This window comes from Silene latifolia, chromosome 9 (genome assembly GCF_048544455.1).
Source record: "Silene latifolia isolate original U9 population chromosome 9, ASM4854445v1, whole genome shotgun sequence".
Lineage (NCBI taxonomy): Eukaryota > Viridiplantae > Streptophyta > Magnoliopsida > Caryophyllales > Caryophyllaceae > Silene > Silene latifolia.
In genome coordinates, this window is record NC_133534.1 from 181819788 (window position 1) to 181833868 (window position 14081).

Sequence of the window (14081 nt, forward strand, 5' to 3'; positions counted from 1 at the left end):
ATGATTAGTACTGAATCAGTAATGGATTGCTTTATGTGTGGCTGTCATTGAGTTCATTATCAGGGACAAACTTCGAATTTTATTATTCAGTCCGTCTGGTCTTGCTTGTGACAGTCTCTTTAAAGAGACCTCTCACAGCCCCATGCTTGCCTTCTCAGTGAATATTTGGACTGCTAGGAAGAGATGTCGACTATAGATGGTGGTAAGTGGTAACTCATCCAGAGTGATTCTTAAGCAAATTTAAATGGATGTTCAAGGGCGTGCTAATCAAAGATTAAGGACTATGTCACACATGGTTGATAGAAATTGGTGCAGCCTCTGCCTAACAGTAATAGGGGGTCTGTACTCAAAAGGCATTGGTGGTGGTGGTGTCATTTTGGTGATATACTTGCATGATTATCTATTACGGAGTACTACAATTTACATTTCAGGAAAAAAAAAATCTAAATATTTAAGTCAAACAGGAAGAACAAATATAAATGGAAAAAAGTACAAATTACTCTACCTTGTTTATCAGAAGGGCAAAAAAAAGATGGTATTTTGTTTATGAGCTAAATCCATCAAAGAATATCTTTGGATCCTGTTGAGATCTAAATCCAAATTGTACCTCACAGATCCAACTTGAGATCCATTAGGATACCAATATGGATTCAGCTCAGCCTGAATTCAATTACACGAAAGCGAATAACAGGTTAAATACCCGGGAAAAGCCCCCAACATAAATTCTTTTCTGCAATAAATCATTCAAATTTTTTATTTCCTACAGAGTAAAACAATGGGTTGGTTAACCAATACTAAAACTACTCGGTATTTGGCTATAGACTATAGTACAACAATGTTGGCTAATGATTGTTGCTGCTTAAGCCTCAAGGTCTATTAACCCTGCAACAACAAAGAATGATAATTACAGTCTTCTTTGTTCCATAAAATATGATCCAAGCGACAAATTAGCCATCTTGCAACATTTACTCATCGTCAACAAAGGCACATCATAATTCCGAGTCTGAATCCTCTCTACTAACAGAGGGGTCCAGTACCCAAATTCACCCTTTCCACTTTGTTAATTTGAGTACTGGACCTTCCATTACTAGAGAGGATCCAGATACTGTAATAAGAGGCAACATTAAGGTTGCACTAATCGCTTTTATTCCTTTTGTCACTGATAGCTGGTTCAGCATCTGAAGACTCTTCCTTGGGGTCCATCAGTTGTTTTTTATTGAAAGCTGGTTCTGATAGCTTGCATTCATCGGACATAGGAAGGACAGTGAAAGCATATTCTGAAACTTGATCAATAGCTTCACGAACAGCCAAGGAGAGAGGAACTAACGGCTCCAACTGCTTTTTATCATCAGTTGTAGGACACAGGTTCAAGGAATTAGAAGAACTGGGTAGCTGGCTTGGGGAATTATCGTCTGCCACAGTAGCCATTTTGTCACCTTCACACTCCATGTTCATACATGGATCCGAGGAATTTGAAGAACTGGGTAACTGGCTTGGGGAAATATTCTCTGCCACAGTAGCCATCTTGTCTCCTTCACGCTCGCTCATACATAGATCTGAGGAATTGGAAGAACTGGGTAGCCGGCTTCGGGAAATACCGTCTGCCACAGTAGTAGCCCTTTTGTCTCCTTCACGCTCCTTGTTCATACCGACCTCAGAAGTCTTCAGACATTTTGGTCGAGCAGATATCCTGTCCACATCAGCAAAGCAATTCTTACTAGTAAGAGGTAGATAATTAATGCAACACGGAAACCTCAACCAGCATATCAGATACTCCCATCTAGACTTCGGGTCTTTTGGGTTGGGTCATTTAGGCTCGATTGTCACAGTTCAGCGTAATTAAGTCTGGGTCAGGTAATTTTGGGTCGTGTTAAAGTTATTTCAAATCGGATCATTTTTGGGTAACAAGGTTTGTGGTCGGGACATTTCAAATTGAGTCAATATCGGATTCAGTTTCGACTGGGCACAGGTCAGATTGCTCAATTTGGGAATTGGGTCATATTCAGGTTGTACATCTCGCCATCTCAGGCCTAATTGGCAAACTCAGATCCAATCAATTCTGACAAGTCTACTCCCATCATAAAAACTGGATACAGTTTCACTAGCGAACTCAACACTGTCACAGGCAAAATAATTAACAACTGATAGAACATAAACATAAACATAAACATAAACATAAACATAAACATGAATCATATAGATTATTTTAATTAGCAAGGAGTACTCTCAAGGTTTAGTTATAGATTATTTTAATTAGCAAGGAGTACTCTCAAGGTTTAGTTCAACAAAAACTAAACGCAGTCAGGTGGCATGCAGAACCGAACCACAACTTAGATGGAAATGATTAATGTAGGAAGGCGAAAGGCTTTTCCCAAAATCCCTTACTAGCAAATCCCTTTTGTCTATTAACATAGTTCAAATAAATCCTCTGAATATATTTAGGGTGTGTTAGGGATTTTAAATCCCCTACTCTCCCTCCCTTTCTTTTCCCTCCAAATCACTCAATCCAAACACACCCTTGGTGCGTTTGGATGGCAAAAGTGGAGGGAAAGGGAGGGGAGGGGGAAGGAGGGAAGGGAAAGGGAGGGTAGGGAAGGGGAGGGGGAATGGAGTGTGATTGTTTGGATACAATTTCCCCTCCAAATCTTGCCTATTGTGGAGAGATTTTGATTTGGCTTGGAGGAGGGAAATTGGATCCCTCCAAATCCCTCCCCCTCCATCTCCCTCCACCTTCATTTGCTATCCAAACAAGGGATTTTAAATCCCCTACTCTCCCTTCCTTTCTTTTCCCTTCAAACCCCTCAATCCAAACACACCCTTAATCTCACCAAGGTCCAACAACATATTACAATTGTTTGAGTAAGACTGTCCTATATAAGAAGTTTGTAAAAGTGATCTTTCAAGTAACAAACTTTTCCTTTAAATGGGTCATTAGTTGTATTTAATAGATCCATTTTACACAATTTCTGTGTAAGGCAGTCTTAAAGAAGAATAACAGCAAGCATGTAAGCTCCCTAAACTCTTACGCCATAAGATAGTAGGCTATATCTATTATATTATGATTATAATAAAAGACAGGAATCTAACTTCACATCTCGAATGGCCCAATTCATGCCAAGGGTGTACCCAAAAAAAGGTATAGAATTTACCTTTTATACATAAGCATATAGGCTCCCTGCGATAGTACTTCATCTATATCAACTCTTGTAACCTAAAAAAAATCATAATTTGGCATTTCAAATACAGTTCATCAGAATAATGAGTGTTACTACAGTACGAATGTCTAATGACTGGACGCATGACTTCTCTCTGTAAGTAAATGTGAAGATTACACATCTAATCAAGACGGGTCTCAATAATTTACCTTGCAGTCATCGATCCAGTACCAGTCTCCCTGGAAACCCTTCGTGTAACAAATGTAGTGGCCGAAATAAGATGCATTCAACAGGTCCATATGGACAACAACAGCATACAGCTCATATGTGTCAGCACCATCTCTCTTCTCACTCATAAATGGGCAAAGATCCAAACTTTCAGAGAAGGTAACTTTCTTATTAATTTTCCCAAAATTTCCACCCTAGACCATTTGACAAGAAATAAATAAAAATACAATCGTTATTCGTTAAGGAGGGACAACTGAAAAAATTGAATGAGAAGGCCAACCCAAGCATTCAGTTCCACGCATAATGGTGATTCAAAATTTACCTCAAATCTTTTCAAAGTAACTGTAAGTATGTTTGGAGCTTGGTGAATGGTAAGACGCTTGTGTGCAATGACATAATCTTTACATCTGCAATAAAGATGGCAATAGAATGTAAACACATCACCAAGTCCGCAAATAATGATTACAGAAGAGGTAAAAACTGCATAAGCCCAACAATCCCACACAAAATGATGGCTTAAGAGATTATTACTACCAACGAGTTGGTGGAGGAGTAAAATTCAATGCCATAAGTTTAAGACCCGTTAAGAGTGTATAAGAGACGGATCCCTCCTGAACTCCCCCTCTCCCAAAACTCAGTGGCCACCCTAGCTGGGTTTGAGAGTTGAGACTAGGCACCCACTCTAGCAGCCAAGACCTTCATAAGATTCCAGACATCTCATAATCGATTTGATTAAAACTCAAAAACATATTTCCGTAAATGTTGAAAGTCATCATTAGAAATTGATGTACTACACACAAAAAGAGACTGCATACCTATCACATTGATACTTGTTTTCTCCATGAAGCAACTCTGCTTCAGTAAATTGATCAAGGCACTCCTGTAATGATGTTACTTCTCCATGGATTTCAACCGTCAAATCCAACATATTCTCATATCGATCAGAAACTTGACTACACCTCGTACATTTAACCTGAACAGTGGAAAGAGATGACATTAGCAAAAACCCCAACAAGGGATATTAGACAAACAGAACTAAGGAAATGGTGTTTGACTGACAGCCAATAAAAAAATCGTTGGAGTATGATTTACACCATAGTTGCAAATCCTATCACAAAATTAAGAAAGGTACAATGTGCATGCAAACAACCAGTCAAGATAAAGATAAAAGCAACTCCAAGTGAGATAAGCCGCATGGCAGGGGCGATTGTACAGCTTTCCAAATACAAGGACATAGGCCACCCATGATATAAATAAGTCATCTGTCTCCAACTTGTATAATGCTCGCTTTCAGTCGCAACATCTGTCATCGTGGCCTAATCTCGCTAAAGGCAGTCAATATCGATTCAAAGCACGGAAGAATGTGGTCACGGTAAACTCAAAAACCTTTGTCGGTCGTGTATTGGTATCCTGGGGAACATTTAAAATTATGGTCTCCAAGATAGAGTTGGGAAAATTTCATGACCATTTTTTTAACCGGAAAAGTTTGTATACATAATTCTTCTCATCATCAAAAATATGCTCCTAGTTATTGGTTATGTTACAGAAACTGGCAGTCAGGTAGACTCCCTCCGTCCCGGTCATTTGTTTACCTTTGGTTTTGGCACAAAGACCAAGGAAAGAGGAGGGGGCCAATAATTAGATGACAAGTGGACCAAATTGAGTGTGGGGGATCAAATTGTACATCAAAGGCATTCCTAAAATAGAAAGGTAAACAATTGACTGAGACACCACAAAATGGAATAGGTAAACAAATGAACGGGACAGAGGGAGTATTTACTTTGTGCGGATAAATATCAAGAAGGCAGCTAAATGCCTAAATGTATTTGCTAGCTGACTAACCTGGGATCGAAGCTGGCCGCCAAATATATGTTGAATAAGGGTGGTCTCTCGGGATTTAGGAAGAACGAGTTTCTCTCCACCATGTTCATCGAGGCACACCGATTGCATCATATCAATGGCAAACCTACCAACACATGCAAACACATTTATTTAATTTAAAATATGTGTGCGCGTGTTATCACTGTGCAACGATAAAGACCAAGTGTCAGCACAACTATGCACGACGACTATTCTATAACCATCAAAGTTAGCACTCAGAAAAGACAACATTCCAAAATAGGACCATAAAATGAGAATTGGTTAGGAAATGCTAAATCTGAAGCTTTACGCACCTTCTTAGACAAATCCAATGTATGAAGTCATTTAAATTAAGATAGTAGAAAGAATAACATTAAAAGTGTACGGCATGTAGCAACAAAGATGTACCTCATGAACTCATGGGCATCCTCTTGCCTTCCATATCCCATATTACCACCCATGATAGGTAAGTGAGAAAGGATATTAATGGGCGAAAATGGCAGCTGACTATTTATGGCTCTTTCCACGTGAGCTTCAAGTTCGCAAAGGAAGCACCACTCATTCCTTCGACCTGAAAAACACCAAAATTGGTCTTCAATTAATGGAGAATCAATGGGCTAACAGAATCTGGTCATAATGAACCATTCAACACTTACAGTTTCTGCGGTGGCCTTTCTTCAACAGATATGCCATAAGAGGTCGGGTGTGCGCAAGACATTGAAGGACCACATTTGCAAAGCAACTGCATTAATTCAGTGCAAACTTATCAGGAATCCCCGTAAGAGTTAGAGGTGGATTGGGGGCTAGTGAACTATTCTTTCCTAAAATTTCAATTTTGTGGAGAGAAACCTAAAACTTTAAGCTGCACATTGTTAGAGAAGGAAGGACGGATTCAGGCATGACAAAAGCGATGAAGGAAGGGAAATATATTTTGCTTTTCAAATATTATTTAACAGGCACCCGATAGAACACTTTAACGAGCGATGACAAAGACAACAAACCTGTTTCCACAGTTTAGAAGCCCACAAGGCGCAAAGGTGGGCAAATCCCAGTTGAAAAGTTTGATGAACACATCATATGAGAAGAGAACCTGAGGAAACCAGATTCTCAGAAAATGGGATGAGAAGTGAAATGCAAAACAATAAAGCAATAAGTCCCCCGTGAAGAAAACAACACTATAAAAATATTAATTAATAATTGACCTTGTCTACAAGCTTATCAGGTGGTAAAGGGACCAAAGCAATAGACGAATTGCGGTTTCCATTTTTATGTTGTTGTGACTTTAACCTGCCAGAAGATCGCTTGCACTTTGCTTGATGCTCTGATTTCCAATGTTTCGATTGGCAGGTATGGGAGCTACAAGGGCATTACAAAAGTTACAGTAGACCAACAAATAAACCAGTCAACTCCAAAACACATGCACAAGGAAATATATCATCTCAGGCCGTTACTGTACAAGACTCAGGCAATTACAGAGAAGGCAAAACTTCAAGAACAGCCTTGAGGATTGCTTTAAGAGAGGAAAGAGAAAAGTCCAAAGTTGCTAACCAAATTCATTCTCTAGCACCTAGCTTTAAGAGAACACGTCGCAGTACACCCAAAGATAAGTTTTAGAGCTTAATTTCTTAACTAAATGTCATCCTAAACAGAACTAATGTGCAATTTCAAAGTACTTGCAGACTGTGTTAGTCTGACTCTCCGACACGTGTCGGAGTGTCGGACACCGCTATTTTGGGTGAATTTTCCTATTTTGTGGTCTAAATTGAAGTGTTGAAGTGTCGTGTCGTGACACGGCAATTAAGTGAAGTGTCGGAGTAACATAGCTTGCAGATATATAGGCAAATGCGAAAACCATCCAACATGCAATGGCATAATTTGTGCAATTTAAGATCTAACCATACTTCCAACCGAGCAAAGAGCCTCTCCATTTCCTTCTCTCCATTTCTTGTCCATTTCCTCTCACATTACAATATAATATTACACCTCTCTTTCTATTGCATTTTTCTTTTATTTATCGATTGAAAACATGAACCGTTAGATCGCCGTGAGATGAAATCTTGACCCTTGATAGGAAATGGATCCTCCATTTCTTTTAGGAAATGGAAAGAGTCCTAATTGCTTCCAACCAGTACCAAGTGCAATTAAACCTTAATATTTTAGCGTGCAAAAGCAAAACACTATCTCCTATCAGATATGAAGAATCAACGAAACAAACGACCGAGCAATAAAAAATGAAATAAACAACAGAAATAAGGCAAGCGATAAAAAAGCCCTCAAATATATAAAGCCAAAGCAATCTTTTTAACCTACATAGACAGCACAGAAAAATAATGTGCTAATTCATGTGGTTTGGCTCCTTACAACATTACAGCCTGCCCAAGAATTGACAACAAATTAATGTGTTTTTGTTCCACAATATCACTAGCTTATTACGAAATTACGACAAGTAGTCCTGTTTTCAAAAACCAAATTGCATAAGCAGAACCTGGGAACCAAGGGCGGTCGGCTACAAACGAAAGAAATTGCAATTAAACAACATTCACAAACAATGTAGCTCAAAAGATTGAACATAACAGTTGACAATATAATATCCGAATTTCATAAATTCAATACAAAAAACTTGATTGTAACACTAATTAATTTAATTAATATTAATAAAGTAAGTGGCATACCAATAATAAAGAGTCCTACAACCGGAGCACCGAGACTTGGCAGGGTCACCGCACACAGCACAACCCTTTTCATCTCCGGCTCCGGCGGACATGGTGGTGGCGGCGGCGAAATACTTGGAACGGAACAATTGGAGTAATCCTAACCCTAGAATTAAGCCAGTGATCAAGAATTGGGGTAAATAATTATACAAATTCAAATTATTATTATTGGGTTTATTATAGTAAGAATTAATGTTATTATTATTATTAATGGAATCGTATGAATCGGAATTAGAAGTCGGATCCAAAGAGAGTGGCGAGGCGAGAGAGGAGACATGCATCTATTTATACAACTTTCTGATTACTTTTATTTAACAAAAAACCCCCAAATTCTGGTTGATTTCATCTCAAAATTATAGTATTTCTGATCTTGCCCTCAGATTTTGGTACCATTTTGGAAATTTTGTTGCTTTGTTTGAGCATGGTTTTGGGAAGCAACTCATTAATAATAATATGGAATATGGAATATTTGAATATAATTCACCTTTTTTATTTTGTCCTGAGTTGACAAGTGTTTCACTTTTTAGTTCTTAATTTTTTCTTAGGCTTACAAAAAAAAAAAGTATCTTAAATCTAAAAAAGTTAACTAAAAACTAAAAAATTAATTAAAATTTGAAAAAGTTTTTGATGAGATAGTTGAAAATTAAGAGCTAATATACAAAGTAACTCATTATATAAAAAATAGGATTTTTTGTGAAACACAACCTTTAAAAAAAACTCTTTGCGAAACACTACCTTTAAAACCAAAAATTGTAAAACACGACCTTTAAAAACAAAAAAGTTGCAAAACACTACTTTTAGGCCGGAGTTTGACCAAATTAATAAAAATCCGGTGATAACTCGCCATTAAATACGCTATAGGTGCACCAAAAAAATCAATTACTCTATCACGTGTGAATGTGTGATGTCCAAAGTCTTCCTTCAATTTTATTTCACTTAAATTTAGATCTGAAATCACCTTAAACAATCCCAAATTTTTACATGTTAGAAACCTTCTTCCTTGATTTTTTTTTCATCATGAAAGTTTTAAGGCGGTAGGGATGCCATAACGACATTTGATAAGCGGTGTTGACGAAGATTCTGAATAGTCATTGAACATTGTGAAAAGAAAGAGGGGGCTATTTAGAAAAATTGAGGGAGAGAAGTGGTGAAGTAAATGACAGTGAGATAAAGAGGGATTAAGTTTTTACCGGGGGAATTAAGAAAGAGGGGGATTAATTGGGGGGAACAAAAAAACATAAAAAGTCAAATAAACATGACACGTGCGAGCTATTATAACACCGGAAATGAATATAGCTGACGGAATCCGACCAAAAAGTAGTGTTTCGCAACTTTTTGGTTTTTAAAGGTTGTGTTTTACAATTTTTGTTTTTAAAGGTAGTGTTTCACAAAAAGGTTTTTTTAAAGGTTGTATTTCACAAAAAATCCTATTAAATATTTGATTATTAGTTGAAGAGGTAGTTAAATTTTGGTGAAATGATGTAAATGATATAAAATGATATAATTATTATTTAATATTATCGATTGAATGTGTTAAAAAAGAAGTTAAAATAGGGTTGAGTACCTTATTTTTTAAAAGGTCTTGATTTTCGTAGTACAAATTTTACTCAATACAGTACATATTTCCCAAATTACTCCTCATTTCCCCATGTACTACATTGATGAGTAAACTGTTTACAAAAAAAGAGAAAAAAACCGTACAACCTCTACCCCACAACCACCCACCACCTTCCCCCGCTCCCGACGCCGCCGCACCACCTACTCCCCTCTAGCCAACGCCGCCGAACCCCTTTCCCCTCACCGGTAACCACCATATCCTCTCCCTTCCCTCTTCTGCTGCAACTTCGTCCTCCACCTTCGAAACGAACCTACTCCTCTCTATCAGTCTATCCTCCACCATTGAACCCACAACCATCGTCGTCCCTATGATGACTCCGCCTTCGCCGCAATTCTCTCGCCAACCGCAGTCCAAGCCGCCAGTTCAACATCAACAACAACCAATTTTCTATGATGATAGTTCTCAAAACAAAAACTAATCCTAAATTATACAAAATAATTCTAAAAGCATCCTAAATAGATTAATAAGTATGTAATTAACAATTTAATTATGTTTTTAATTCAAACTATTGTTTATAATTGAAGAAATTCGATTAATCGAAGAGGTTGTACAAAGCAAATGAGAGAATTAGGTTTGGTGTTAATTTTAGTCAAGGGTATGAAATGAAAAGTTCTGCGCAAAATGTACCGAGTTGAGTAAAATGTGTACTGCGAAAATAATTCCGTATAGTACATTTTTTTCATTTTTAAACGTCATTTTTTCGTCAAATTTTAAACCGATATTGTTTTTATTAATTATCATTTGATAATATTTACAAAAGTTTGTTACTTTAAAGTTTTGTGTTAATTTATCGTTAATTAATATATTAATTCATTGCTAATTTTGATTTAAAAAGCATAAACAAAAAAGTTAAAAGCATAATATATAAAATAGGGACGTAATATACCAATTTTGTTCCCAACAGCGTATTCTAAGCATCATAATTAAACTTGACAAACGGGTTAATCGGATCGAGTTGGGTTAATTCGGATTTAGGTCATTTTCTGATCAGTCCTTATCAAGTTATCTAGAAATAACGATTGGTTTGTAACAATAAATATTTAAATGGGGTCATATAAATCGAGTCCATTTGAGTTGAGGTCAAGTTTGGATCTGGGTTTGAATGTCAGGGTCGGCTCAAGTTATCACTTACTCCAATTTCTAATCAGCCACATGATCCCTCCTCCTGATAACTGTTGAACTTTGGATCACTAACTAGGAGTGCAGGGAGAATGGCAGCAGCTCAATGGAAACCCACACCACCTTCCATCAAAAATAACTTGAAAATCAAGTTTGGCAATACTTTATGCCTTCCTCAATGGAAACCTGCTGTCTTTCAATCCAAACTTGGGATTTTTTGCCAAGGGATTGAAGAGAACCAATCTTCAAGTAAAAGTAAAAATAATAATTCAACAATTTCAAAATCTAACAAGAATAGGATGCAGGAATACAATGATGCAATGAAGAAGATGATGAGGAACCCTTATGAATATCATCATGAGCTTGGTTTGTTTCTTAATAACCTTTTAATTTATTCTTGGTTTTCAATCGTTTTACTCGACTCCGATGTGGGTTTCAGCTGTATCATATACGGAGTACAAATTAAATGGTTTCCTCTCCTCTCATTGGTCTTTGCGCCAAAAGTAAAGGTAAACAAATGACCAGGAGGGAGGGACTACCTGTTTGTATTCATTCCAAATCATTTTGGGATGAAGGCTTTAACTTTTTCTTGGTTCCATGCCATACTTCTCTGAATTGATTAATTAATGTTTGTATTCCAAGCCATCCCTACAGAGGTTGAGTTTTATTTTGCAAATGTCCGCTAGCTTAGCCGGTTAAATCACTAGATGGTGATACTTGTGAAGATGACCTTAAGTCAAACCCCGCAACCATAAAAAATATGCCCATGTGAATTTGTATATATTTTTGGAATGCTTGGATCCATAGACTTAGCTAACACTAGTTTCATTTGTAAATGAAGCAAAATATGCCATTGCCTGAAAAGCGGATCATTTGTAGTACAGCGATAATCCGAATGTTAATCTGTTAATGCTCCATGTTCCTTTGAGACTTGTAGTTGCTTACTGAGATTCTCACTGGAAAGAGAGGATTGCAGTTTGTTACAGAGGTCTTCAGTTGAGCACTAACCTCAGTTATACTATACTATGTACGAGATGTCAACATGAAGAATCTGATTATCTTTTTTGTTGTTCAGGAATGAACTACGCTTTGATACATGATGATTTAATAGTGGGGTCACAGCCTCAAAAGCCAGAAGATATTGATCATTTGAAGGAGAACGAGAATGTGGCATATATCCTCAACTTGCAGCAAGACAAGGACATTGAATACTGGGGAATCGACTTCAATTCTATATTGAAACAATGTGACAAAGTTGGAATTTGTCACATTAGAAGGCCTGTAAGCTCTACTGTCCTCAACCTCTAGATGGAAGGACTCGGAGGCTATATCCTAAGTCTCGCTGATTTCTATCTTGTCATGTTTTTTTTTAGGCAAGGGACTTTGATCCCGATTCTTTGAGAAAGGAGTTGCCCAGAGCTGTTTCAGCATTGGAATATGCCATTTCTGAACGCAAGGGGAAAGTCTACGTCCATTGTACTGCAGGACTTGGACGAGCTCCTGCTGTCGCAATCACTTATATGTATTGGTTTTGTGGCATGAATGTAAGTTTTCCCCTAATTTTATACTTGTACTTTATTTAGCTTAAGGTGTCTGGGTGATTCTTTTTACTGTGAACTATTAACTAATCAATGCAAATCTCAATTCACTTTTCATAATGGGTTTACCCAGAAACAAACCTTCTTGTTTTTTTTTTTTAACATCGGGGTGTGCTTGCGTATAACTGATACCCTTTAACCTCGCTGTAAGCGGGAGCCTTTGATGCATTGGGTTATTTTTACTTGACTTAATTTTGGGAGTTGTAGTTGGTAAACTTGTGAGACAGTTGGGACTAAAATGTTGTCTGGCTATTATGCAGCTAAGCAAGGCTTATGATAAACTTACTTCACAAAGACCTTGTGGACCTAACAGAAAAGCAATCCGCGCTGCTACTTACGATCTGTCTAAAAATGATCCATGGAAGGAGCCATTTGAATCTCTTCCGGAACATGCATTCGAGGATGTAGCAGACTGGGAGAGGAAGCTGATTCAGGAACGAGTCCATGCCCTTCGTGGAACATGAACCAATGCTATAGTTTCCACTGCATTGTGTCCGAGCGAGAATATGATAACCTACAACCGGTGGATCAGAAACACTTGGGACTAAATTGTATTCCAAATGGATCCCGAAATCATGTCCGCAACCCAAGTTCGACCCTTAGATGAAGTATGTAGCTCATGGCTTCGTCACGCCGGAGCAAAATAAATTAGCGTGCGTGGATACGAGTCTGAAACTTGCACTCTTTCACATCTAAACTTCCCTCCTCAAAAAATGATGTCCGCAAGAGTATATGTAGTAAATACTCCGTATTAATCCAAATAGCATTCCCTATTTACTAAATGAACTAGTTTTATACCCGTGCAACAAAATTGCACGGGATTATATATTCAACAATTTAATCAAATGCATAAATATTAAAAACAAAATTCCAAATAATTATAATTTAAAATACTAATATAATTATAGTTATCGAATTTTTTTTTGAAACTATCCCCTCAATATAGGAATAATTAATTATGCTCCACTATATACACTTTATATTTGTATATTAATCTTTTTATAATACATAAGAAAACATAATATAGTGTAAAGTTGATTTAAAAAAGGTAGGAAATAAAGTAGAGTTAATTAAAGAAAATAGGAGAGATAGTAATTAAATGTGTATGAAGAACATGGGGGGACCCACTAAAATAAAAAAAATTCAAGTCATTAGCCAATAAGAATGCACGAAATAACTTGCCTTTTATATTATGTAGATAGGCGAAATTCCAACTTTTCCCGCCTAAAATATATTTCCTAAAATAGTGCCTCTACTAGTTTTCTTGCCCGTGCGTTGCACAGATATTAAAATAATATGTGATAAATTTCACAATAAAATGGAATATAGATATATAGTACATCGTTCATATCTAAGATTTTATGTATGCCGCATGACCAACAAATAATTCCCGAAAATAAAACAAATATGAAGTTTATATATATGATACCTGGACTGATAGTTTTTAGAATTTGTTCATTAATACCTGTTTGTTTTTAACTGGTCAAGAAAAACAATAATATCTACTTTGCATAATCAACTCAATGATGAAACAAATCTCCTTCTTTAGAATAACAACCATAATTTAATCATTGTTGGGTCAAATGGTAATTACGTAAAAACATTTACAGGTAGTTAAATGTTATATATCTCCCGGTCAAACTATAGACGTACGTTTGAATGTGAACCAAATTCCAACGCAATACTACATGGCTGGGGCTGCTTATGACACCCCCTATAACAATAGTCTTGCCCCCCATCTTCTCATTTGAAACAAAATCCTTCACGCAGACCCCTATTTTTCTTCCATATT

General features: G+C 37.0%; 2 protein-coding genes across 2 annotated transcripts; one reads left to right on the top strand and one right to left on the bottom strand.

The window, feature by feature from the left end:
* Positions 1–685: 685 nt before the first annotated feature.
* LOC141600261 (ubiquitin carboxyl-terminal hydrolase 18-like) lies at positions 686–8445 on the bottom strand. The gene is made up of 11 exons (XM_074420454.1): positions 7916–8445; positions 6446–6599; positions 6245–6333; positions 5900–5985; positions 5652–5814; positions 5226–5349; positions 4199–4356; positions 3706–3790; positions 3365–3577; positions 3150–3211; positions 686–1690 (listed from the first exon to the last, which is right to left on the bottom strand). The coding sequence occupies exons 1-11, from the start codon at positions 8233–8235 to the stop codon at positions 1135–1137; spliced, it is 2010 nt and encodes a 669-aa protein (XP_074276555.1). The 5' UTR covers positions 8236–8445; the 3' UTR covers positions 686–1134.
* A 2237-nt stretch (positions 8446–10682) lies between these two features.
* Positions 10683–13071, top strand: LOC141600260 (phosphoglucan phosphatase LSF2, chloroplastic-like). The gene is made up of 4 exons (XM_074420453.1): positions 10683–11057; positions 11767–11972; positions 12065–12235; positions 12550–13071. The coding sequence occupies exons 1-4, from the start codon at positions 10784–10786 to the stop codon at positions 12751–12753; spliced, it is 855 nt and encodes a 284-aa protein (XP_074276554.1). The 5' UTR covers positions 10683–10783; the 3' UTR covers positions 12754–13071.
* The last annotated feature ends 1010 nt before the right edge of the window (positions 13072–14081 follow it).

Excerpts from the sequence above, each read along its gene's own strand:
- LOC141600260 (XM_074420453.1), top strand. The coding sequence starts at position 10,784 with ATGGCAGCAGCTCAATGGAAACCCACACCACCTTCCATCAAAAATAAC. Across the intron at positions 11,973-12,064 it reads TTTGTCACATTAGAAGGCCT|GCAAGGGACTTTGATCCCGA; the intron begins GTAAGCTCTACT and ends GTTTTTTTTTAG. Across the intron at positions 12,236-12,549 it reads ATTGGTTTTGTGGCATGAAT|CTAAGCAAGGCTTATGATAA; the intron begins GTAAGTTTTCCC and ends GCTATTATGCAG.
- LOC141600261 (XM_074420454.1), bottom strand. The coding sequence starts at position 8,235 with ATGCATGTCTCCTCTCTCGCCTCGCCACTCTCTTTGGATCCGACTTCT. Across the intron at positions 4,357-5,225 it reads GCGGCCAGCTTCGATCCCAG|GTTAAATGTACGAGGTGTAG; the intron begins GTTAGTCAGCTA and ends TCCACTGTTCAG. Across the intron at positions 3,791-4,198 it reads AACAAGTATCAATGTGATAG|ATGTAAAGATTATGTCATTG; the intron begins GTATGCAGTCTC and ends TCTTTATTGCAG.